This window comes from Oenanthe melanoleuca, chromosome 11 (assembly GCF_029582105.1).
Source record: "Oenanthe melanoleuca isolate GR-GAL-2019-014 chromosome 11, OMel1.0, whole genome shotgun sequence".
Lineage (NCBI taxonomy): Eukaryota > Metazoa > Chordata > Aves > Passeriformes > Muscicapidae > Oenanthe > Oenanthe melanoleuca.
In genome coordinates this window covers 3,739,509-3,766,205 of record NC_079345.1, presented here as the reverse complement: position 1 = coordinate 3,766,205, position 26,697 = coordinate 3,739,509, and the positions used below count along the sequence as shown (strand labels likewise).

The following is a 26,697-nucleotide window of genomic DNA, read 5'->3' as shown; positions in this document are numbered from 1 at the left end:
TGTTATAATCATGTGGAAACTGTTCAGATAATTTCTTCTTTCTATGAATGAAATATAGATCTAATAGAAAAAAAAACCAAACACTACACTGTTGGACTGAAGCAGAGAAACTGCTCAGTGTGTGTGATCTGGGATGTGCTGATCTGTTTAGCTGCTCTTACCAGGAAGATCAGCTGTCTGAATTATAAAAACACCTGCCACAAACACCCTTTTGGAAAAAAACAAAAAAACAACCAGGCATAATGGGAAATTCAATAAAGCTGACTGCAGACAAAATCAGCAAAAACTCCTTTAGTTAGGAATGGCAGAGTTTTGTCACCCCCAGTGCCTGCACACCATCACAGCTGCTGAGGGTGTGGAGTGCAGCAGGAAAGCCAAGCACTAACTCTGAATAATTCTGGGGTATATTTGATATATTTACCCACAAGTGTCAAAATTCCTCATACAGCAGCTTCCAAGCTCTGATGCTACAGAGGGAGATCAATGAGCTCACTTTTACTGACAAGTGTAACCAAACACACAGCAGGGAGCCAGTCCTGGAGATGATGCTTCCCACACCTTTTATCATCAGCACCGAAATGTGTCAGCAAACAGGCAGCCAAGTGCCAAAAGATCCCCAGGCAGGGATGTGAGCAGGAAGGAGAGGGGTGTTCCATGGCAGGAGTGGGTCAAACCTGCAGCTCCCAGCTGCTAAAGGGGTGCACTGAGTGGAGGAGAGGCTGCCAGGGCTTGGCAAAGGAGCTGGAAGGAGGTTTAGCAAGAATAAATAGATAAAATCCTAAATAATTAAATAAATAAATGAGAAAGGGACTGTAGATATACAAACAGATCACTTAACAGTTTATCATCCCACCCTATGTGCTGGAAAAGGGGCAAGGCAGACACTTTGCACCACAATCCAATCCTTCACAGCATCCTTCTGTGATGGGAGCTTTGCATCCCTGAAATGTTAATGGGCTTTGGAACACACAGCCCTTTGGATTTGCAGCATGGTCATCTCTATCCTGTAAGCAGAGACAAATAAATCTCATCCAGTTCTCTTTTCTTGGCTTCTGGAGATGTACCTCCCAAAAGGTGAAGTTTAGGAATGCTAGAAAATTGCATCTTACAAGGCTGTAAGTACAAATATACAAATGCAGTGTACAAGATATGGTGATATCATTTCACATTTTGAATAAAAGAGCAATTTCATTTACAGGAAAAGCAAATTTGTCAGGAACTCCCCCAGGATAACAGTTGTCTCTCAAGTGTTTTCTTCACTGACACTTGGATCCCAAGCACTCTTTTTAGCTCTTGGATGGGCTTTGGAGGATTCCTGGCTGAGCTGCCCACAGGAATCAGAGCTGCCACCCCAGGAATCTGGAAATTGGGGCTACAAGGCAGCAGTGACCTGCAGGCCCTGCAGTGCAGCCTGTGAACTCTTCTGTACAACTGCTTCTGTAATTGCTTGTTTTGCTCCTCCAAAACAGGGAGACCTGATCTGTAACCTCTGTTCTAGCCTGGCATCAGCCTGAGTGATCCTTGACTTCAAAGACCTTTTCCTACTCATTTGCAGGAACAGATATTTTAAGCAATAATAACAAAGCCAAATATATGTATGTGTGATATATCCCTGGCATTTGCACTGACCTTTATTTCCTATGCCTAAAGAAGTCAGTTTCCTTGTCACTGATGCATTTGAGATCTTGCATTTTAGTTCTTGGTCTGATTAACCACGGGCTCTCTCTGACCCTGTTCCTTCTTGCATCCTTCCACAAGTTGAAATCTGTTAAATTCTTGCCACTTCCTCCACTTTTGGAGTTATTTTTAAGCAGCCAGAATGGTGAGCAGTGTCAAATAATGCCAGCAGCTATTTAAAAGTGCAAAGCTATTTTTTTTTTCAGTTTTTCTTCTGCGAGTGTCTTTGTTGCTTTTGTGGTGCAGCAGAGAGTCTAAAAATTCTGGCACAGCTTATGTCTTAATCCTTTATTTCAGTCCTGCTTTGTCTCTTTTTGATTTCTTGAATATTTTTTGTGGTGATTAGACTTGATTGCTTTGGTGAATCCTGACACCTCCTCTCTCCCCCACACCCTTTTCGAGGGGATCAACATGTGCTCTCTTGTGATATGGGAGGATTTTAATTAATATTTACATGATCATCTTTAATACTTCTGGTCTGTGTGAAGTGCACGTGGCTCCTTGAAGAGCTGTGCTGCTCCACAGATTTGAGGGATGCTCTTCTCATTTGTTCACCAAAAGGTTATTTTTGGAGTGGGCATTCTCATTTCAACTCCTAGATAATCCTTAACAGGATGTATGCTTCAGAAGTTATTTTAATTCGATTTTTGTAGCCATATGAGAGATTCTTTGAGGCTTTCTGCTGTGAGGATACATAGAATTATTTTCACCCGTGTTTTTGTCTTTACAGATGTAGAATAGCATGTAATGGAGGGAAAAAATAATGTACTGAGAGGACAACTGGATTTTCAAAGATCTTTCAAAGGTGTTTTGATTTTAATAGGATACATTATCCAGTCTCATAAGGCACTTTGAAAAATCATACTGTGCACATGTTGGTAGCTGAATAATCTTTGTAAATCTAATTTTACATTACTTGCTCAGCAAGAGATGGAATATCACTATCAGTCTTGTGAGCAGAGATCAAAAACCCAGATTCAAGCTTGATTTAAATTTTGTCTGGTCTGTGGCTTTGGTGGAGTCATTTCATCTCTGTCTCCCACCCCTTGCCCATCTTATTTCCGTGACTGATTCTCCTTTGAAACACTCTGTGCCTGTTGGTCCCATCAGTTTTATCATAATTAATCAGGATGATCACAGTTTGAGCACCTCACACTTTATGCCCATCCTAAAATGGGGATTTTGGGGCATTGGCAAGGTTTGCAGAGCCTGTGGGGAAGTTCAGTGAGGCAGCAGGACCTGCCCAGCCGCCCTCCCCAGAGAGAGAATTTTGGGATAATGGCAGAGCCTTCCCTCCTCTGCTCCCAATTCCTTTGTTCCCTGTCACTTTTTGCATAAATCACCATTAAACCCACTTTAATGCAACCTGACTGTTTGTGTTCTGGAAAGTTCTCAGAGGAATGGGAATTTACAGGGATACATCTGGGGCAAAAGATGGACCAGAGCTTTGGAAAATTGTTAGTTATTCATGTTGGCTATTATATAAAATCTTAAATGTTCTGTGAATATCAAAAGGAATCTTTGCAAAGAGCTGTTTATTGCAAATATTTAAATGTTAAAAATAAATAGTCACAATGATAATAATAATAATAATAATAATAATAATAATAATAATAATAATAATAACAAAACAACAACAAAAACAAAACAACAACAACAACAACAACAATAATAATAATAATAATAATAATAATAATAATAATAATAATAAATAATAGCCACAAGAACTCACAAATAAATCTTGTCTGCTCCAAACTGACTTAAAAACCCCCTGAAAATACCAATTACTACTTGCTGACCTCTTTGTTTTTATATCTTAAAACCAACCTCAGGAATAGGTGGTAAAAAATATGAGATTAAGTTACACATTTTATGGTTATATTTTTTCAGCTGACATACAAAAAACAGCTACAAAATCCCAAACTGTTTATTTTATAGTTTTGGAATTGGGTTTAGTGTACAGGAAAGTCAGAGTTCATTTTGGTATAAGATTTTTGTAATGAATGTATTTTTTCTGCATTTTATGCCATCATTTTCTACAATTTTAGGGTTTTTACAGTCCTCTTCTGTGATTTTTTTTTTTTTTTCATGGGGAAAAAAGCATTTCATGGCTTAGAACAGAGAAAAATTTTCAGGATTTAAGCTGTACAAGATAACAACACTTTTTTAAACAATATTGTGATTCACAGACACAGCTGGGGAAGAAAATGCATTTCCTGTGACACTAATGGTGGCACAGAATATACATTCAATTAGATAATGAATTCATAATTGCTTGGTTTTGAGGAAAAAAAAATTAGATGTATAGCACTGTAGCTTCATTCTGCAGCAATGAGCATATTGCACTCCTGGCATTTTCTAGGAATATCCTGGATTTTTCTGGATTGCTAGAGCCAGATTTTCCAGAGGAAAAAAGTTCCTGATGTTGCCTCAAGGCAACAGGAGCTGCAGGTCCAAGGAGCTCTTGGGGCTGGCCTGGACTGGTTGCAAAAGTGGCCAAGAAAATGTTCCTGTGCTTCATCCTTCGAGGGAAGGGTGAACAATAGATTTGCTGCATAAAAAAGAAAGTGGAAAATGTGCAGAATTTTTTTTATTTAATTAAATTTAATTAAGGCTCTCAGATTTTTTTTTTACTTTTGTTTAAAGAAAAAAACAGTTGAAATAACATGGGAATGTTGATTTGACAGACAAAGATAAACCCCCTCGTTGACAGGTTCAGATGCAGCTTTAGCTTTGGAAAGGTAAAAAGTTCTTTTTAGTCCAAAAGTTTATAAACTTGGCAGAACTTGCTATGTTATGCTTCACCAATTAAAATATGATGCAGTCCCTGACCTTTCAGTCTACTGATGTGACTATTACTAAAATATTAAGCCCACTGCCTTAAAAGCCAGAGATAAAAGCACATATTTGACTGTTTATAATATTTAATTCCTCTTTCTTTTCTCAAAATTTCTATTAACCTGTCTACAAACTTTTGCATCTGAAGTGATCAAAGAAGATGAAGTGACTCTTACTGAAGAATTCATTCCTTGTCACTTTGGAGAGATAGAAGTCTTGGGCTTTAAAAAATTTTGTTTAATTAATGCAGGCAGTTCAGAGATAATTGTGCTAAGAAAACAGGAACTATGTAATAATTAATTGTGAGATGGATGCAGCAGCAAGATAAAGCCTGTGGAAGACACTCCTGGAGTACTTACATGGCTAATTAATCCCTTCCCACCTTGGCTCCAACTCTGAGTGCCAGGTGAAATTCTCTAAGTGCAGGTAATGCTGCTGCTCTTTAATAGAATTATGATAATAGATAATAGAATTATGTTTACCTCCAAGAAACTGAGGATTTTTGGTTTGCATCCTCTCCCTCCATCTCTTATGGTGCAATATTAGCTCATGTTTTATTCATTCTCTTAAATCAGTAAAAATTACTTGGAATTAGTTTCTCTTTGTCTGAATTATTGTCTTCTCTGAGTTGTGTTAGGTAATTGCATAAAGTTTTTACTACAACCTTTCACTATAAAGAAAATTTCTTTACCACATTTCATGACCTAGAGGTGGCCAAATTTTCTTTTCTTACCAGGAAATTGCCTGGATGAAAGATCCATTTCCTTACTGTCAATCCATACTTAGAAACTGATGATAAATAAACCTAATAAGTATTGTCAAGAATTAATCTGACCAATAAATAAATCCAGCAGTGATTGGAATAACTGAGGTGGGGCAGGTGGTGTTGCAGTTTTTTGGATGGTGCAGTGCTCCTGTGAACCTGGGATGAGGAACAAGCAGAAAAAGCAGCTGTTGAAACAAATGGAAAACTTCCCTGAGAAACATTCCTGTGGGCAGCAAATTGGAAATTAAATTTAGATGGCAGGTAATGACTAAATAGCCTGTCTTAGGCTTTGAAGATAATTAAGCACTAAAAGATATTCCAGATTTACTTATGAAAATCTCCAAATTTATGATGTAATTTTATGTGGGCCATTGGCTGGCTGGCTGCAAAGTGAAAATAGACATTTATATGCAGAGAAGGAAGGTGGCTCTCCAGAATTGTTTCACCAAAAGCAATAAATGAATGAAAACAACCCTTCTGTGAAGAGAAACCTTTGAAATTACTTGAAGTAATGGTAAGAACAAGACTGGTTATCTTTTCATGTAAATGTTATTGCTGGCTGCAGAGTAGGAAGGATTCAAGGCTGTTTAAAATAAAGCAGAAAGCTTAAAATGAGCAACTTTGAATAAGCTTAACTTCTGATGAGATCATTATATTTGGGGTGATGAAAGATCTTTGCTTTGCATGTGCTGAGGGAAATTGGGTGGGAAGTCTAGAAATAACCCATTTTGGGAAGGGAGAGTGCCAGAGAGGATAAAGTCTGTTCCTGCCTGCACTTTGGGGTTGATATTGCTTTTCCCTGTTCCTAATTTGATCAGTGTTTCTGAGCTATATATCAGAGGCACCAGCCAAGATCTGCTTTGTATCTGGTCATGGAATTTTGGGCTGAGAGGTGTAAAATTTCTCCTAAAGCCTCGATTATGCTTTGTCCTTTGCATGTACACTTGTGTCAAAAATGAAATTGGGATTTAGCCTCAAGAGTTCCTGAAAATCACAGGTTGGATTGTGATGAACATAACTTCATCATTATTATTGAGTCATGGAATGGCTTGGGTTGGAAGGGACCATCTAGTATCAACCCCCATGAACATAATTCCATTATTTTAAGTGGCAAAGCGTCAGTTTTTCACAAAATAAACAGCTGCAGAACTCTGCAGGTTGGGTTTTTTTTCAGTTTGGTCAAATCTGTCTTTGTGTTTAGCACATGTCCTTGGAGCTGCATTGCCATAACCATGTAGGACCTTAAACCCTTTCTGAACGTGCCATTACAATTTCTTGCTATCAAAAGAATAATTCAGTACCTTTCATACATCAGTCAAGTTTTACATTAAAACCAGATAGGCTTTCTTGCCTTCTGCATTGAAAGACTGAAATCTCACAGTTCTGTTAGTTAATACAATCTAATTTTCCACCTGGTTTTATTTACAGCCTGTTCAAAGTGCCAGTATTTTCTTTTACTTGCATGTTTTTCTCACTCGCATGTGTTAGGTTTTTGGAAATAACAATATACTTCTGTTGCTATTTTGTGAGCAGATTTTGTGGATTTTTTTTTGTTGTTTTTGTTTTAATTTGGGGTGGTTTTGTTGGTCTGTTTTATTGGGGAAGCTAGATAAGATATCAGACAGCTTCTTTTACAAATTGGCTGTATAAAGAATGATGGCCATAACTTCAGTGCTGCAGGCTTTTATTCTGAAAACATTGTAGATTTGGTTTAAAAGGAGCTGGTGAGTTAATTCTTAGGACAGGATTGAAAATTATTGTGCAAAGATTAATAAAATAAAGTCCTCTGTCATCTTAATAAAATGAAGAAGATATCATGTAACTGTTCCCACAGACCTGTCACGCCAAATTTTTCGGACAGTTGCTCTCAGATGCAGTGGACTTGGCAAAGATAAAGTAAATCTATTTCAGTCATTAATGAGAATCTCCTATTCTTTTCCTTAATCTGTGCAAGTCTGAGAAAAAACCCAGAAACTAGTGTTAGATCAGCCTTTGTTTTAAATGAGTTACAATTTTGATAAAGCAGCTGAAGTAGTTTTTTAAATTTAGCAAAGTCTTTGTTCTTTCTAGTGAACAGCTCAGTGACTTGATACTGAGAGATAGATTAAGAGCAAATTATCTTGAATTTGAAAATTAATTTGCTGGAATTTCACAGAGAAATATTGCTATTCTTTCACTTCCCAAAGCAATTAACATAGTTCTGATGAGTCAGTTTTGCTATGATAAAGTGTCCAGCTCTGGAGCCTTCAGCACAGGAATGACATGGATATGTGGGTCCAGAGGAGGCCACAAAAATGAGCAGAGGACTGGAACATTTCTTCTAGAAAGACAAGCTCAGAGAATTGGGGTGTTCAGCCCAGAGAAGAAAAGGGAAGGGGATCCTTAGAGCCCCTTGCAGGGGACTATGAGAAGATTTGGGATAGAAACTTAGCAGGGTTTGTTTGATAGGACAAAAAATAATGGTTTTCAACAAGAAACAAAGAGATTTTCACTAGATATAAGGAGAAGGAAATCACAACAGGGGTGGTAAAACACTGTCATGGGTTTCCCAGAGATGTGGTGGATGTTCCATCCCTGGAAAACCTTCAAGACCAGGTTGGATGGGACTTGGAGCAGCCTGGTCCAGTGAAAGGTTTCCCTGCCCATGGCAGGGGGTGGAAATAGATGAACTTTAAAGGTCCCTTCCAAGCCAAATTATTCTATGATTCATTTTGTCAGGAGTTCCCAGCTGTAGCAAAAACTGCATCTGACTTTAAAGCAGCACAGGAATGGAATTGCTTGTCCCTTCCCAGCCCCCATCACATCCCATGGCAAAGAATCCTGCATTGACTTTGGAGTTCAGAGCTGAACAAGCCCAGGAGTAAAAAGGGAAAAGCTCCCAGAAATCTTCAGCTGTGCCAAAGCTGCAGGAATCATTCCAATCAGAATATGTCTGCCTTTAAGCTGTCAAGCCATATAATAAAAAAAATAAGGCTTGGGAAAGGCAGAACAATTCCTAGACAAGTGAGGATAAGCAGTGAGTAGATGTTAAAATGGACTGTGACACTATTTACAAACAGTGCCTGTAAGGAGGTGTCTCTCTCATAACAAACACTCCTACTCACACCCAACACATTGAATTAAAAAAGTGGAAGGTATTTATAAGCATAACAAAAACCAGAGAAAGGTGATAATCAGCCATCCATTTTAATAAGGAATTAGGATTCTGACCTATTTCTTTCCCAGCAGGATTTATCACTAAGTTATAAATAACTTACAGACACAAGACAGGGCAATGAGGAATAAATTAACAGTATAAACAAAATGCTCAGAGACTTCCAGCCCCTGCTGGCACCACTTTACCAGGGAGAGACTGGGAAGGAGTGACACTAACATCTGAGCTCAGGTTCATTTTCTGGCTGGCTTAATTCCATTAGAGTTGAGTGTGGGGATGGGAAGGGCAGGTGAGAATGATAGTGGTGTCTCAGACCTGTTTATTGCTGTATTTTATTGATTTCTTGTGAGGGGAGAGAACTGCAGGTATAGCACACAGTTGCAATCTAAATTGATTTCTCTGCTGTTTAGGAAGTTTTGGTGTGGTTTGCCCTGGTGACTCATTGGGACTTTGCACTGCACGTGGTTCAGGGGGTTGAGATGTACAATAGGATTTTTGTCTCCAGTTTTTGAAAGTAAAGAAAGTCCAAACAGATCTTCAGCTTGTGAATATACCCACTTGGTTGAGACTGCAGGTGTTCTTTCATTCTTGCACACCTGATTAGAAAACCCAGAGAACTCTGAAAATGGCCTAACAAACACTTCATGCCATCACCATTGAGAAAATGTCTTGATGTCTACTACATTCCTACTTTTTTTCTGTTTGTTTTTCCTGTTTTTTTTTTTTATTTGTTTTTAAGAAGGCTTTTGAGTGAGCATTAATGCCAATTCTACCATGATAATTCTACACATGTCCACTGGAGGTGTGCTTGATCGAATAAATAAACAAATTCTAACCAAATCTTCACATGATTAGGATAAAATTTGCAAGTGGTCTTATTTTTTTGGGGCTTTTTAAAACTCTAGTCTATTAATTCTTTGGGCAACATGGCAGGATATCTCAGTTTGAATGTACACTTGCCTCTTGCTTAGAGGAGAAATCTGCTCTGATCCCGATCCAAAAAACGGGCTGCAAGTGGCGCCTTTGGCAGGGTGTGGCTGCACCAACACTTACCAGAACTCCTTTTTTTCCTTTCTCTCTGCTCACTGTGACAAGGAACTCATGGCTTTGCTCCTTTTTCTGTGCCCACAGCTGGAAGTGGAGGTGGTGGACATGAATGGCCAAACCGTGGACGGCCCAGTGCGCCTGGACATCTCGGTCATCGACCAGAACGACAACAGACCCATGTTCAAGGAGGGGCCCTACGTTGGCCACGTCATGGAGGGCTCTGCCACAGGTGAGCTCAGGGAATTGTGCCTGAAAAAAAATTCCCCTTTGGGAAATTTGGGAAATTGTTATCACCTTGTGCAAGGTTTCTTGCTGGTTTCGTGGCTCGCCGGTTCTTCCTCCGCACGGAGGAGTGGGAGCGACACAACTTTAGGGCAGCAGGTGATGGGTTTTGAAAAAGAAGTCTGTGTAGTAAAAAAAAAAAGGAGGAAAAGGAAGAAAACCCAGAAATTATTTGGAAATGGGAGCTTTGATTTAGGTTCATGTTTTTTATTCATCTCTAGAATCAATGAAGACAACCCCTAGGGTATGATTAAGATTCAAACCAAATACCACGAGCAATTTCTGTGCAGAGTAGGAATTTCACATCTTTTCCCATAAGTTCAGTTACTGGAAAGGTTATTTTTATTTGTTTATGTAGCATGAGTCTAGTAAATAACACAAATAAATGGAAAGCACTATGAAAAACTAATGTTTTAGGGCAGATTGAGATACTGAACAGTGTTGATAAACAGATGTTGTAAATGCAGATACAGCAGTTGCAACAAAACAAAAACACATTGAAAATTAAAGTTACTAAGGAAAATGTTCTGATTAAATTTCCTGTTGATTTTGTCTGATCAGGAAATTCTACAAGGGTAAGATATTGTTCCAAGTTTCAATGTGGGTACAACACAAATTAAACTCTTCCCTTATATTAGGTGAGTTGTCTGGTGAATTTTGCATTTTCAGATAGAGTTCTTCATATCTAAAAACCTGTGGATATGAAATGCATTACAAGCTGCTCCTTCAACAGATTAAAATTTTGAGGTAAATGTTTATTTACCTCACTTGTGACAAGAATGTAATGAAGATATTGATGATCTTTTCAGCCAAATAAGAAATGTTTCATAATTGAGAGTATGGCTGCCAGTGGAGCACTCTTCTGTTGTAGGTCTCTAGTACATTTTCAAACTGGCAATTCTCTATTTTTATTATCCATAAACTCTCCTTGCTTTTCCTTTTTTTTCCCCACTCCTTATATTGAAGTTTACACTTCTGATGTTTCTCAGCCCATCTTCCAGTGAATTCTTCTCTAATAGTTTCATCCATTTTCTCCCACTGCTGCTTTGTATTGACTCAGGTATCATTTACCATTTTGATTGTCTTTCCCATTGGCCAAAGCTTGAATAATTTTTCTCAACTTTCCTTTCCTTACCCTCCCTCCCTTCCCTCCAGGTATTCATCACATTAAACTTCATAACCTCATTTTCCTGGTGTCAAGAGCACCAATGCTTGCAAAATTATTTTGTGCACAATAGGGCATGCGGAACCAGGGTTGGCTGGAATCAGTCACAGCTCTCTATGCAGATGGCACCCACTCAGCCAAGGTTTCCTGGTGCTTACATCTGTTTTCCATAGTTCTGCACAACTTGTGGCACATAACTTCAAATTATGCATCAGGCTCTGCTATTTTGTCTCAGAATATCAGAGAATATTCCGAGCTGGAAGGGCCCCACCAGCTGTCATGCTGTTCCAAATCAAAGGTTACAGCACTGCACAGCTGGATAGAAATCCTGATGTGCTTGCATGTCAGATTCCTGAGTCCTTCCCTTTGGATTGCAGTTGTGCTGTATTTCATTTTTGAAGTTGCAAAAGGAAGGCTTTGCATTGGATGAATAACCTTATTTCTTATCACAGCTACCTGCAGCTTCCTTCAAGCTCTGAATCAAACCCACTCACTGAAATTCTGCTAAAAATAAAAAATCCTCAGGTAGATATCTTGGATTTGTCTTGATGTCCTCTGGACCAAAGTGTAAATGTCCATGGATACCAATAACTCCATGAGAGATGCACAATTACGTAGAGAAAGATGCAAAGATAGTGTGAAACTCATCTGAAGGATTTGGGGCCTTTTAAAACCATGTTTAAACCATTTTAAAACCATTTTTAAACCATTTTTAAACCATTTTAAACCATTTTTAAACCATTCAGATGATATTATTATCTTACTTTAAATTACCCACTGCAGGGTTCCTCTGTATTTTCCTGTTAGGCCACAATTTTATCAGTCACAAAACCAACAGAATTCTCTAGAGGCTTTCCCCTAATTTATTGACTCCACAGTTGAACTTAAGTGTTGTCTAGTCATCATTAATATCAGAGAATTATTGATAAATAAATCTTGGAAATAGCATCAATAAATTAAATTTGTAAACCTTGATTTTAAAAATCAAGTAAATATTCATATTAGACTTCCCCAGTGTTGCTTTAAGACATATTTTCCAGCTTTTTATTGTTTTATTAAATAACTTTTTTTTTCCTTAATGATTTGAAAGTTATTTCCTTAATTAGGGAACAGCACAGAAGTTACAATGAAAAGTTGTGCCAAGCCCCTTTTAAGAATCTTCTCTTCTCTTCTCTTCTCTTCTCTTCTCTTCTCTTCTCTTCTCTTCTCTTCTCTTCTCTTCTCTTCTCTTCTCTTCTCTTCTCTTCTCTTCTCTTCTCTTCTCTTCTCTTCTCTTCTCTTCTCTTCTCTTCTCTTCTCTTCTCTTCTCTTCTCTTCTCTTCTCTTCTCTTCTCTTCTCTTCTCTTCTCTTCTCTTCTCTTTGAGATATAAATCCACCAAAACTGAAGAAAACATGGAAACAAGTGTGTGATTTTTGTATTCATTTAATCTATCTATGAATAATTAAAGAGCCTTTTGAGCACAGTCCCAGTGAGGATGGTTTGGATGGTGATTAAATAGCTTTTTTTATGTCACAAAGGCCATTCACATTTTTGTGTGTGTGATTTTGAAACTCACAGCAAACACCAGTGGTTATTTGGACACCTACAATTTATGTGCCATCTCATTTCTGGAGAGGCAAATACCTGTCTATAATTACTGAGATTATAAACTGCATTACAATGAGTATTCATCTGAATTTCAAGCTAGAGCTTGCCAGATCTTATAATTAATGCTAAAAATATGTGGCTGCTAGGTGATAGTGCTACGGATTTATTTCTTGATATATCATTCCTACTGAAATTTAATAATATAGTTAGTTACAGTAAATTAGCTCTTTTCAGAGAAAATTGTCGTGGTTCTGAAAATAGCCCAGAGTCAAATCCTAACAAAGTACACTCAAATGTGTGCTTAAAGTGACCACAGATGTGCTGAGATTCCTATTAGGTCTTTTCCTGGAGGAACTGCAAACTTGCAAGCTATTTATCATAAATAAATGAATTAGAAGACCAGTGGAAACTGTTTGAAGGCAGAAGAACCAGTTTGATTTGTTGTTTTTTACTTCTACCAGCTCCCATTTCTGTGGGAGGTTGCAGTCAGCACATATGTACCAGGAAAATAATGGCTGAGCCTGATTCAGTGACACTGATGGCAATTTTTGGACTGCCTGTAATGGGTTTTGTGTTCTCTGTACTGCTGATTTCTCATGTTTTTTGCTTTCTGAGTTATGACCCAGTTTATTTCCTGTAGATCTCTGATTTTTCCAGCTGCCAGCTCCTGGGTTGAGGGTCTGTGTCTGGCAGCAGCCTCACCTCAGCCCATTAATGGGGGTGACTCCAACCCCATGGATTCCACAGGCAGGCAGGAACATTTGGATATCTCACTTTTAGAGGCTGGGAAGTGCAGCAGGGTCAAATGAACCTGGCAGCCACCTCATTTCTCTTGCTGGAGGCACTTAACAGAAATTATTTTAAACACATTTGACATTATGTGACTTACAACAATATGCTGCAAACCCAGTGGGGTTAAATCTTAACTGCAGTGGTTTAGCAAAATTGCTTGAGAATTGCATTTAGAGAAAATAACTTGTTTTCTGTGCTGCACAATAGCCTGGATCCATTGCATGCCAGCCAAGGAGCCTGGACTGACAGATGTCTATAAATAATTGCTGGAAATAAAGGGGCTCTTGGAGACATTTAGAGAGGAAACAGAAGGAATTAAGAAGAATAGCCCAGAGGGTTCTGTAGTATCATAAAACAGTAATTTGTAGAGATGGATAAAACATGAGGAAGGGGCTGAGCATCATTGGTAGCTCTGCACTGGAAATAGTTCAGTGGTTCAGGTAAATGAAAACTGGTGCTGAAACAGTGACTTTTTATTTAAAACAACCTGCCAGGATGGTTGGTTTGCTGTTATTTTAAACCTAACAATAAGTTTAATACCTAAATTAATAGAAATGGGATTGTATAAAACAGATGGAGTTAGAAGAGTTTGTGAGAGGGAAACAAAAGGCTGGCTGGCCTAGCAAAGTGGTAAAAATAAATTTTGGCATCTTTGACTTTAATACACACCTGCTGCAAGCTTTGATACATTTCAAATATTCTGGTACTATTTTCCAGGCTCTCTTTATTTGTACCTTGCAATCCTTGCTGGCCTGTGGCAGAAGAAAGTTGCCAAAGCTGTTAAATTAATCAAATTGCATTGAATTTGGTAAAATCTCAAAATATTTTGACCTATAAATCCCAGGGGACAAAGGGAAACCAGAGGGTGTGTTTACAACTTGTCTTTTTGCTGAAAGCTTAAAACAATTTTATAAAGTCACAGTGACCATTAGAAAAGGATAGTAAAGGATATAATGTTTTTTTGTTTAGGTAAAGGTAGAATCTGGAGTTTTCCAGTCTTCTGATTCTGCTTGCACCAGGGTTAGGGTGACACTTGAGTCTTTTTGTCACAGAAGTTACAGCGTTGTGCATAAATGTTTATTTGTTGATGTTTTATTGAGCTGGGTTTTTGCAGTATGAACTTAGATGTATCTATAGATCTGACCTGCAAAGCAGAAATATCTCAGAAAATTCACCTCAAAACTATCTCAAAACTAAGTGTTTGAACCTGAAGTTTTTTTGATTCATAGCATTGCCACTCACTGCAATACTTAGATTTAGAGGAGATTTGAAATGTCAAATGTTACATATTTAATTATGAAACTTACTGCTATGAGCTCTTGTGGAAAACAAAATAATAAATTGGAATGAAACTGTGAGTGAGGAAGCCTCTGAGTCAAGGGAAGCTAAAGAATACACAAAACTCCTTTATTTGTTAAAACCTGCCTGTTCCAGCTTTTCCCCAGTCCTTCCACTGGAGATGGAGTGCTCAGCTTTGGGTACAACTCAGCAGAGCAGTTTGTTAAGTTCCTTTTCTTCCAGATGTGTTCATTTCTGGGCAAACTTGAAAACTTGCTGATGGCAAACTTTCAGCCATCCTTTCTTGGGATTAATCATCTGCATTTCAGCAGAACTCCACTTGCTGCCTCAGAATCCTTTGTAGTCTGGCCTGTAAATGTAACGGATGTGAACTAGGTAGAAACATCTGTAATGTCAATATTTAAATTCCCAAGCAGAAGCCAAGCAGCAGCCAGGCTAATTATGCACAGCTGCTTTCTAAATCCCAGTAGGAAATTTTTCACAGTTCTGTGTGGAATAAAATACAGCTGTATATGAATATGGTTATTGACTGTATGTATAGATATATATATAAATATTTAAATATGTATGATGTGCATATCTTGCAGAGAGATGAGCATATATAGGCACAAATATCTGATCTTTTATAGGGATTCTGGTATATTTTAGTTACTGGAAAGATTTGTATTTACTAATAATTTGTTGTATTATGGCAGACAAAGCTGCACATCCACTGTAATCTGCCTGTTGGAAACAGAGAGGAATAACCCATTAAAGCACTGCCAAGTAATTAAGAGGTTCCCAGGTATGCAAGTGTGGTTGAAGCAGTGCATTTGGAGGAAATTAAAATGATCTCATGTGTAGCAATTAGCAGTTCACTCAGCCTGGTCTGTGATGGGAGTGGCTGCTCCCACTCCAGGCTTCAATTATCCTGATTTCCAGCAGACAGAGCTCAAACCCAGGAAAGGCTCCAGACCAGCTCAGGGGCACAGGTAGAGTTACTGACCTGCTTGGCAGGACTGGAAATGAGTCACCTTCTTCAGTCCCAGGCAGAAAATTCCCTTTGATTTTCTGCACAAGCAACTTGTGTGCTCACTGCCCCTCCTGCTAAAATGTGCTTTATTTTGCTTTTCCATAGTTACACACAAAACATTCCAAAAATCAGCCTTATGGCCAGATCAGCATTAGTGCCTGGAGTTAAAGGCTGTAAAAGCATTATGGTCTCTGTGCCTTGGAAATTCATGTAGTGAAGTGCTTGCACTTCCCTGCACAGAGCAGGTTGGAGTTTTGGCTCCTTTTGCATCATAGCTCAGGTTCATGAAATAAAAATGAGTATGTTTCTTAATTAAAGAACAAATGAATTTAAAAAAAAAAAAATGCTGGAGCCCTTGCTGGGTGCTGGAACACAAGGGCTCCAATGAATTTGTGCAATTTGGGATGTAATTGTTTGCAAAAGGAAATTTATGCACTAATTTACTTACCAGTGGCTTTTGCACCTGCTTTGTGCATCTCCTTCTGTTCTCTCAGAAGAGAGAGGGATGAGCTCTAGAGCTCCAAGCACTTTGGACACATGAGATAAACTCATCCATGTAATCAATAAATTGAAAGATCCTGCAGTCCCAGGAAAGCATTATCAGAAAAACCCTCCAGGCTGTGTGGCAGCCTGCAGGGAGGGAGCGTGCTGCAGCCCTCTGGGCAGGCTTTATTAGAGGTGTAAACCCTCAGCTTGTGTTTATACACTTGTAAATCACCCTTGGTGCTGCCTCACCACCCCCTCTGTGCAGGCTCCACAGCATCCACACCACCATATTTCATCCAGCTCCTTTAAAAGTGCATGAAAAGGGTGATAAATCCCCAGAAGCTGCAATCATGTGCCATAAATTGAGGATCTGGTTTGAGGCTGGTGCAGGGATGCTGCAGTTGAGGTCCCACCCCACCCACCTGGTGCTCACACTGAGCTGGGCATAAATCCCAGGCTGGTGTCACCAGGGGTGGTGACAGGGACTGTGGCCACTGCTCCAGGTGCCAAAGCAAAAAAAAAAAAAAGCCAATAAATTGTCAGTGCAGGCAGGATTTGCCTCAGTGTGCAATGCCAGCAGGCAGATCCATCCTCCTTCTATTGTGGGAGAGATGCACAGCTGAATGGAAAACTCACACTACACAAAGGCAGGATTATTTATTCCCTTGCAGCTCAACCTGGTTAATTTTCCCAGTTTTATTGAAAGGCATCATCAGATAGACAGTGCCTTTTTAAAAAAAACAACCAACCAACCAAAGAAAAAAAAAAAAAAAAAACAAAATGAGAAAAAATATATTATTTATGAACTGTAAGTTCACATTTTTCTTTATTTTTTTTCCTCATTTTTCTATTTCATGCCCTCACAGTTCTTCTCCTTTCCCCACCATTAAATCCAGTGGTTGGGGTTTAAATTGCAGTCTGTAATCCCATGAAGTCAGAAAAGAGTGGCACACTCCCCTTGGAAGAGTGAAAGCAATTGCAATGAGAGAGGAAACCTTAGTGAGAATGATCCCACAGTAATCTATTTTTGCAGTATGAGAAGTTTGTGGTGTTTTATAGAAATATTCAAAATAGTTCACTTGGCTTTCAGATACTGAGCACAACTTTTAGAAAAAGGCACTCCTGGACTTCTTCATTCAGATCACATCTGCTGAACACAGAAAATGTCACCTTTGCACACCACTATTCATTTCCACACACATTATTTCTCTGTAGCAGTTTTCCATGCCTGCCCACCAAAAATAGGTGGGAAATTACATTTATTTTTAGGAATCAAGCCCTCCTGGTGAGCACATGCTCAAAAGTAAGCAGGAGAAGCTTTTATAAAATGACACATTTGTACCTGAAGAAGTTTCTGGAATTGTTGAAAAGTTTATTATTGGCTTTCCTGTGGAGGGAAAGGGGGAAAGGTGCTGTCAGCTGGTGCTGAGCTAAATTCACACTTAGGCAATGTGACAGACAGGTTGAAGGTGAGATCTCACAGCTCTTGCTTTCAATCCATCTTCTGCTGGTACATGTTGGAAACTGCAGCAGAAATGGCTTTTAAATGCAGTTTGAAGGAAATATTAACATATACACAGTGATTTTTGGGAACACAAATGCAGCTCATCATTGCTATGATTTCAGCACAGAGCAGTAAAATATATTGAATATTCTTTTGCTGGAAAATACATGACTTCAGTTCCATGTTTCAGTTGGACAAGTCAAAGTTATAAAGGCAAAAAAAAAATTTGATTCCAAAGTAAAAGAAGAAAATAACTTGGATAAAGAATTTTAACTGATTTTTTTACTTATTATATTTAAAAACCACTTGGGTTTGAAAATGGAAATTACTATGTGCTAAGAATTATTGCTGGTGACAATAATGGATTTTTTCTTGGGCAACTCTGTCCCAGATTCAAATCTGTGTTTTAACAGCATGCTTATAAAGAATGTTCTATTCTAAAATTAATGCGGGTAAAACATGATTTTAAGAGTATTAGAAGTATTTAATAATTGCTTTAAGAGACAGGAATATTATTAAAAAATGTGATTATTTATAAAAGAGCAATATTTGTCATGCAAACATTATAGCAGCACATGTAACACCTCCAAGAATGGAGATGTACATTACTGGGTGAAAATGCTTCAGTTTCCTCCATGGAATCTCTGAGAGAAAAACAAAATATTAATTCCATCATAAAGGTAAAGAGCATAGTCTACTTTTAATGTCATTTCATTTTAATCATCAAAAGCATTGTCAGGAAACTTGGCAGGGAAATTTATTTTTAACACGGTTTTGAAATTGAGAGACACACCTCAAGACAAAGCTACTTTAATTAATGAAATAATTTGCAATACACTGCAGGTCTTGTCCATGGGGTCATATGATTACTCATTCAATTAATATATTATGAATTTTTTTCCAGTCTACTCGAGGGTGTAATTTTATTAAGCACACATGGAAATTGTGTTTCTTGGCCTCACTGCTTTAGACTCTAAAAGGGCAGAGTTTAGTTGATCTCACAGAGGGATGTAAGAAAAATGTATTTTCCCCAAGTGGGGGCAAAAAAAATACCAAAACCAAAGTTTTTTTTTTTAAAAAAAGCAACCCAAACCCCCCAACTCTGCACATTCATTTTGTCAAACTCTTTTTACTTCTCTCAAATGAAGATGTGTTATTTGTTGCTCCAAGCAGAAGCCTCTCATCTATAGTGACAACCTTTGGGCTTTGAAAATATTGCCAGTCTCAGTATGTTTTTACAATCTGAATTTCATGATGTTTGATTAAAAAGGAATCTCTTGAACAGTCGTTCTCTTTTACCATTAGAGGTTATAAATGCAGTATCTTTCTTTAAAGGAGCTGTAAATTTTTAAAGAGGTGTTATTTAAAAGTTTTTTATCTGTCATTTCTTGCCATCAACCCTGTGCTCCTGTGGTGTGTCTGAGAAGTTTGGAAGGAGTGTCCATGAAAGATCCCTCTGTGGTTTGCTCTTAAATGACAACTTGTGTCAGCTGGGATTGGCATGTTGTGAAATCAAGGGGAATGTCAGTGAAATTCATCCAGGCTCACTATTGCTAAAAGCCCATGTACTACAAATCTGAGTTTTGGAGATGAAATTGGCACCCATCCCTGTTTAGCACAGCAAAAACCATTCCTGCTACACCACCAGCTCTTTGATTCAGAACCTGGCCATAATGGGGGCCTGGATTTCTTAGAATATACAAAATTTCAGAGGGTTGTCAGCATCTCAGCTCAACTCTGTATGGGACTTTACTTTCAGGATTTAAATCACTGCCTTAATTTTCTTTTGTATTTTGTTGCATGAACCATTAATTAACGCCATTGATGTGGCAGTTTGAATTCCTCAGCACCTGCAGCACCTTTGCTGGAAAACTTCATGCTTAAGTACTGCTACCCAAAGCACTCTGTAAATTCTCTGAGTCAGCACCTAGGTAGCATTTTTTACTCTTCAAAAAGTTCTCCTCTGGGGCAGAGCACCAATTATAAAAATGCAATCACAGCAGTTGCATGATATTAGAATAAAACTTATGCAGTAGCACATAATAGCAAATCAAACTATTAAACACTGTAGAGTTTCCTTTTCTATGCAAGAATAGGTTCTTCCTCCCACAGGCTGTGCAAGTGCCAGCCAGAGGAATTTTAACCTTTGCAGGGTTGGGCTGGGGTTGAGATAGATCTGGAATCAGAATCATGGAAAGGTTTGGGTTGAAGGGACATTAAATTCATCCCACCCATCCCTGCCATGAGCAGAGACGTTTTCCACCATCCCAGGCTGCTCCAAGCCCCAGTATCCAACCTGACCTTGGACATTCCAGGGATCCAGGGGCAGCCACATCTGCTCTGGGCACCCTGTGCCTCCCCACCCTCCCAGGGAACAATTTCTTCCCAAAATCCCATCTAAACCTGCCCTTCTTCAGTTTAAAACCATACCCCTGTCCTGTCACTAGCTGCTCTATAAAATTCCCCATCCCTCCTTTTTATGAGGGTGAATGTAAAAGGAGTGAGCACCCTGCTGATGTATTTCAGTGGAACTTGCTTTGGGTTCTTGCACTAAGAGACAGCAGTTCAATGTCTTAAGGCAGAAAAAAATGGTCTCTGGGTGCTTGGGAGCTGGGATCTGCATTCCACTGAGAAACAGAAATTCCAGTGCCAGCAGCAGCTAAGTAAAAGTGGTTTCAGGTTTTGGTCTGACAAATTCTGCAAAAATATGAACAAGTGGAAGGACTGCTCAGATAAATCGTGTTGGAGAGAAGGTTCATACCCTACAACCACTCAGAGAATTTCTGGTAAATAGTGGCCAGACACTGAATGAATATTCATTCAAACAGAAAAAAATAGAAATAACACTGCAATAATGTAATTCTCTTAATGGAAGGACTTGAAATCCTGCAATGTCCCTGGTGTGGCTGTGAGCAAATGGATTTTGCACTGCCTACCATTGCTGCTGCACAAGGTTATCAAAACAGATGCAGGTTTAGCAAGCAAAGTTAGCAATAAATGTAATCAATGTACCATGGGCAGCACTGATCTCCTTGTGTCAACATTTTGTGCAGATGGGATGAGTGGTCCCCAAACCTGATTGGCCAAAATTTGCCATAGGAGCTGAGTTCCCAGCTGTGGCAGAGAAGGGCCCTGGAAAACAGGAGCAGAGGAGAAACATCAGCATGTTTTAACAGACAGGGCAATGGATCATGAAATTGCAGACATTATTGTTTGGACACACTAGTGAGCATTGTTTTGCAAACTTCTTGGCTTTTTTAATTTAAACAGTTTTGCCTTCTTGATTTTGAGCTGAACTCTATCATAGCTACTGTTAGAAAAAAAAACAAACCTACAGTACTCAAAATAATTATAAGACCAAAAGATAGACGTGCCTCTTGGGCTTGTTGTAATCTTGCTTATTTGGCAGTTCCATTTGGGGAGGTTACACTTTCAGCAGGCTTGGTGTGTGCTGCAGGCTCACTAGGAGAGAACTAAAGAATTGAAAATTTGATCGTATTTTCTTAGACAGGGAAAAAAGAAGCTAATAGTATAGCTTTTCTTTTCCAATTTCCTTTTTTGAAGGCTTGCCTTTGCTAGTTAAGATAATATAGTTTATCCATCCTTTGGGCTCTTATTTTCTCATTGCTACAGCTGTATCCCAGAAAGCTGAAATTATCAGCTTCAGGCTTCATTGCTATTGAATAAAGTTTTAACTCATTTTTCTTTTCTCTTTTTAAATTTTTTTTTCCCTTCAAGCTGAAGAATCCTTTTGGAAGCAAGCAGGCAGGCAAGCCTTCTGTTTTTGCCCTCTTTCTGCTTTGCAGATTGCAATTTGCCTGTCAGTTCCTTTAAGAGCAGCTATTCCAACAGGGAAGTGTAGGGGAAGGACATCAAAATTCCGAGTGTTTTCCTGGATCACTTTATAGATTAAAGCAGCAGTTACAGCATTATTAACTTCTCTTCAAAACAGAGTGAGCAGAGGAGTCCATGCAGTGCTCAGAGCACAGGCACAGCCCCAGCTGCTGATTGTGCCACCTCCTGCCAGGCACCACAATTTGGAAACCATTTCTCAAAGAACCTTTGTTCAGAGAGCTCTGCTGCTCAATGGAGACGTCTCTCTCCTAAATGAAACAAAATCAACTTTCCTGATAAAGGCAGAGATTGTTTCCTCAGACCTCATCCAGGGAGAGATGCTCTCCTGCCCAGGCTGTAGCAGGGAGTTTGTTCATGCCCACCACGGCTCTATATTAAATATATTGTTCCACAAAAAGTGTTGTGATATTTACTCAGTGCTGGTACATCCTTCTGGTTCTTTGGTGTGCCCTGAGGTGTTTAAACACTGTGTGCTGGAGTAGAAGAAAAAAAAAAATCTTCCTTAGCTTATAGATTTTATCCTTTTCATAAGCTGTGAGGATGGGTAGTGGTGATGCTGCTTAAATACTTCTAAATTTGCTTGGGCTGCAGCAGCCAAAGGAGTGAAAACATTAAAAGAAAGTGTTAATTAAGAGAAACTGAAAGAAGTAAAGGTTTCTTTGTGATTGTGGATTTTCTCTTGCCAATCTGGTATACCTTAGCTGCAGGCTAGTCCCTCACAGGGCCAGGAATTACAACCTGTTGAATGCTAAAGAGGTGGTGTGGAGCAAAACTAATGAGGATCTGTGGAGCAGCCTCCTTATTCCTGGCAGCCAAAGGGAGGAAAGAAGGATATTTCATGGTGAGGTGCTCTGCCTAGGGACACCGAATTTACATATGGCCTAAAACTGCTGATCAGAGCTAATCTCCCTGATCATTACAGCTTGAAGAAAGGTTTAATATTCAGGATGTTCTGAAGGGGTTTTTTTCCCTAAATAAAAATAGGCTGCATGAGAAGTGGGCCATTGGCAAGCCTGGACTGTGAGCTGCTGCCAAGAATTTTAATGGCCTGATGCTAAGCACTGAGGACTTGTGCTCCAGTGAAACTTTCTGTGGTTTTTCTCACAGATACTAGTTTGGTTTATTCTGTTGTCTCAAGCCTGCACTAGAGCACACTTTTTTCCCAGATTGAAGGGACTTCAGAGATCAAGAGACAGTGGGATGTGGCTGCTTCAGAGAGCCTTGGCAGCAGATGTGGCAGTGGTGATTGCCATGGGATGTCCTTAAATCCTCCTCTCCTTGACAGTTTTCCTGCTGGGATGTGTCACTTTGCAGCTGAGGCTGTCTCCTCATTCCAGTGCATGGAGAGAAGGGACACAAAGATTTTTTTGGGCATGGGGAATCTTTCTGCTCACTTCTGTTTTAAAGATGTGCAAATTTACTGCCAGCTTTTGTCTTTCATTCTTTATGATCCAGGGCCAGAACAACTAGAAGCTGAAGGGAATGTACCAACTCACTCTCCCAAAATTCTAATTTAGGTCAAATTTCTGAGAAAACCAGAAGCAGCCAGTTTATTTCTAAATGTCTTCCTGCAAGTGGCAGGATTTACTCAGTGGATCCATTTAGTTTTCGTCCATAGATGTATTCACAGATCTCCTGCAGCCTTGCTACAACTTCCACCATTATGCAGCATTTACTTTCATCCAGTAGCTAAAAAAATTAACACCTTTCATCTTTGCTTTGTAGTGCAAATGGGGAGATACTTTCAAGAAATGAAAGTCCTGGTCAAAAATTGCAACTGCAAATTTATTTTTTTTTTTCCCCCCACTGAAAATAGACTGGGGAAAAATGTGCTATTTTTAATGGGGAAATAAAAAGCAAAAAAAAAAAATAATTAAAAAATCAACACTCCACTGTGTTTATCAGTCACTGGGGGTGTGGAGAGACAAGCACAGAAATGTTTGCAGGGGCTGCTGGCCATGAGGAGAAGTTGGTGGCCACTGTGCTTGCAGCACTCCACCCACCCTTTGTCCCGTGGCTTCTCTCTGATCTCTTGTAGAATCTTTTCCTTCCCCGTGGCTGCAGCAAATCTGGGATTCCAGAGCAGCAAGTTTCCTCACCTCAGTGACCCTGCCCTGCTTCTGGCTCGTGTTGAGGAATAGTCTCAGAGCTGTGAGGGCACAGGCTGAGCGTGGATAAAGCAGGAATTGAAATAATTCTGCCTTACAGCACTGCTGACCTCTCCTGCATCACACAGGCTGCGTGTTTTCTCATGTGCTAAATTGCAAACTCCACAAGATGTATCTTTGTAACTTTATTTTTTGTTAAATTTATTTCTTAAAGGGTACTGATTCAGGGATTTTATTTTTTTTTTTAATGTGTAAGAAATATTTTCAGGCGAGCATCTTAGGTGTCTGAAGTGGCTTTGATAGTCTCAGCTTTGATGGGAGTTGTGACCTTGTGGTCTGTGACACAGTAGGAATTCTATTGCCCATAAGCTGCCAAGAAATGTATATTTCTGTGTGTTGGTAGATGTCACTTTTTGAAATACATGTAAATCCATATTCAGTGTCTTTTGTTGCAAATCACTGTAGGGGATGGGACCCATGAAAGCTGCTCTGAGGTACTGACTCCTAATTTTTCCTTAAGTTTTCTGAGCACTTATATCTTCATATGTTTACTTTTAAACACATCTCTTGAATTTTTCAGACCAGTTTTGGAGAGCACTGACATAAGACAGAGCAGTTGTTGCAAGAAAATAAATCCTTGTTTGCCAATTAATTTTTTTTTGCCTGGTTGGGAATGGCTGCCTCAGCTGGTGACTGCAAGTTGCTATGGACATATTTTCTGTTGGCTTGAAAAGGTGAATGATGGTGTTTGGACGTGCTCATCATGTACCAGGAGTGTGTAGATCCTAATTCATAAATTTCATAAATTAATTCATAAATGTGCTTGAGATTTAATGTTACTTAAAGGCTTGTATTCTCAGTTCTGAAGGTTCCTTTCAGAGTCAGACAAATAACTCTGTGTTATCCGTGTTGAGATTTAAAATTATTAAAAACACGAAAATTACGTCTTGTAGATGAAACAAATTCATTTATTATTTGGGATGTCAACAGAGATGGTTGACAAAAAGTGCATTGTGTGTGTGCAGGTCTGACAGGAAGCAGAGAGAGCAAGCTGGCCTCACTGGAGGCTGGAGTATATATGTTAGTGAGAAAATAGTGACTCCATGTAGGTAGATGATATATGTATGAATGTAGATTTATATGTAAATTATATATTATTACCATTCCTCTTTGTGTCTGAAAAAGCAATGCTCAGCATAGAAGGGAAAAGAAGAATAAAATCTTTGTTTCTTGCTATCAGTCATGTTCCCCTGTGAAGAGAATCATAAACCTTTGGGATTTATAAACCAAAGCACATTTGGGAGAGCTCCAATGAAGAGCAGCCCTGAATCCTTTAGCAATGAAAATAAAAATCTACAGAAAAAAGACCATTAAGAGATTCTTAGGTAGTTCTAGAAGAATGTCCTGAGTTTTAAAAAGTCCATGTTATATTTTAGTTTTTAATACACAATATGAACCCCACCAAGGATCTCCCAAGTGTCCTGCAGGATGTAACTCTGCAAAATTAGAGGGAATGAAATGCACAGGGTTCAGAATTCCTCAGTCCCACTGTGCTCAAGGCTACATAAATATTTACATTATGTAAATTAATCTTTAAATGCTGAATAATGTTGAACCCAGTGTTATCTTTATCACATTTATTCTTAGCAGAGCATGTGTAATTTTGTAAAAATATACAGGGAATTAATAGTTCTCCCTAATTACTGGAGGAGTATGTAATACTTTAAATGTGATATTTAATGAGTTACTAATGTTTTTTTAAAATGGCCCTAGAAACCTAAATGGTGATATTGGCACACATTATCATTATAATAGAGGCAATATTGAGATAAAAAGTCTGCTTAAAGAAGTTTGAGGGTGATTTTATTCTTTAAAAATATTGTTCACTCCCAGGTGAAACACAGCTTCTGGGGAATACATTGGGAGCTTTGCCATCAAACTCCAGACTAAAGTTCAGCCTTAAAAATGTTTAAAGAGCAGTGCCCAATTTCCAAGTATAATGAATATCCATAAAAAAAATAAAATTAAAAATTTAAAAAGAAAGAAAAAAAGAAGGCAAGAATGTTTGGTTGGTTAGACTTTTAAATCACATCCTGCTGAATCATGGATACCCAATTCTTGTAATGGTCATGTTGGGCTACAGAGAAGTGGAATGAAGGAATGGGAATTCCAAGTTCTAATTCTCTCTATTTGCTCTTGATTCATGTCTGGTTTGCTCATTTATTTACTTGTTTTTCTGCATTGGAAGCTCTGCTCAGTCATGACCTGGGTGCACAACAGGATCTCAAATCTGCAGTTTTGGCACCCTGAAATATAGCACAGTTTTTATCACATTTGAGGAATATTTTTAACTTAAAACAGGGAAAAAGGGGAACCAACTATCTTCCATTCTGTTTTGAATGTTTTTCTGCTTTATAAAATTACAAAATATTTTTTTTAAATTTAAAAGGAAACATTTCTTTGTACTATATATTTCTTTTAATTCTTATATTTCATTAAGATAATTGATCTTTTGGCTTTGAATACTCATTTTTAGTTTCACCATTCTGTCGTTGTATCCACTGAACAAGCTAAGTCTTACTTTAATAAGATTAGATTTGGTTTTGACTTGATCTTCTTATCACTTCACTTGTGTATGCTTTTAATTTGCTTGTTTTTAGCAAATATTCTTTTACTTTAAACACAAATCTGGGTAAAAAGCATGAATATTTATACCATAAAAACCACCCAATTCCGAGGTGAAAAGATAAAAGTTAAGATGAAGTTTTCTATAAAGATACCTTTATAAAATACATAAATGCAGTACAAATTGCCAAGTTTACTCCATTTATTTTTTATGCAGTTTTTGACATTATACCCACCTGTTATGTTGGGTAAAGGAAGGTGAAATAAAATTAAGAGAATTGGTAAACAGGAAGGAATATACATATATAATATATATTCTATAATTATATTTATATATATAATTTTATATATATATAATTTTATATATATATATATTATAATATATATATATTCAGTTTCCACATGAGCAGGAAAAGCTGCTCTTTTCCTGATCTCAGTGACATAACATTCACTGTGTCTGTCTCCATAAATATTTCAGGATTACTAAACCTTGTGTGG

General features: G+C 38.4%; 1 protein-coding gene across 2 annotated transcripts in view; it reads left to right on the top strand.

Annotated features, from left to right (window-relative positions):
- The window catches only part of CDH13 (cadherin 13), a 425,128-nt gene that overhangs the window by 239,024 nt on the left and 159,407 nt on the right, over positions 1–26,697 (top strand). For both annotated transcript variants that reach the window (XM_056500421.1, XM_056500420.1), the window contains exon 6: positions 9,567–9,711. In XM_056500421.1, the coding sequence (XP_056356396.1) occupies positions 9,567–9,711 (145 nt within the window). The remainder of the gene's footprint in view (positions 1–9,566; positions 9,712–26,697) is intronic.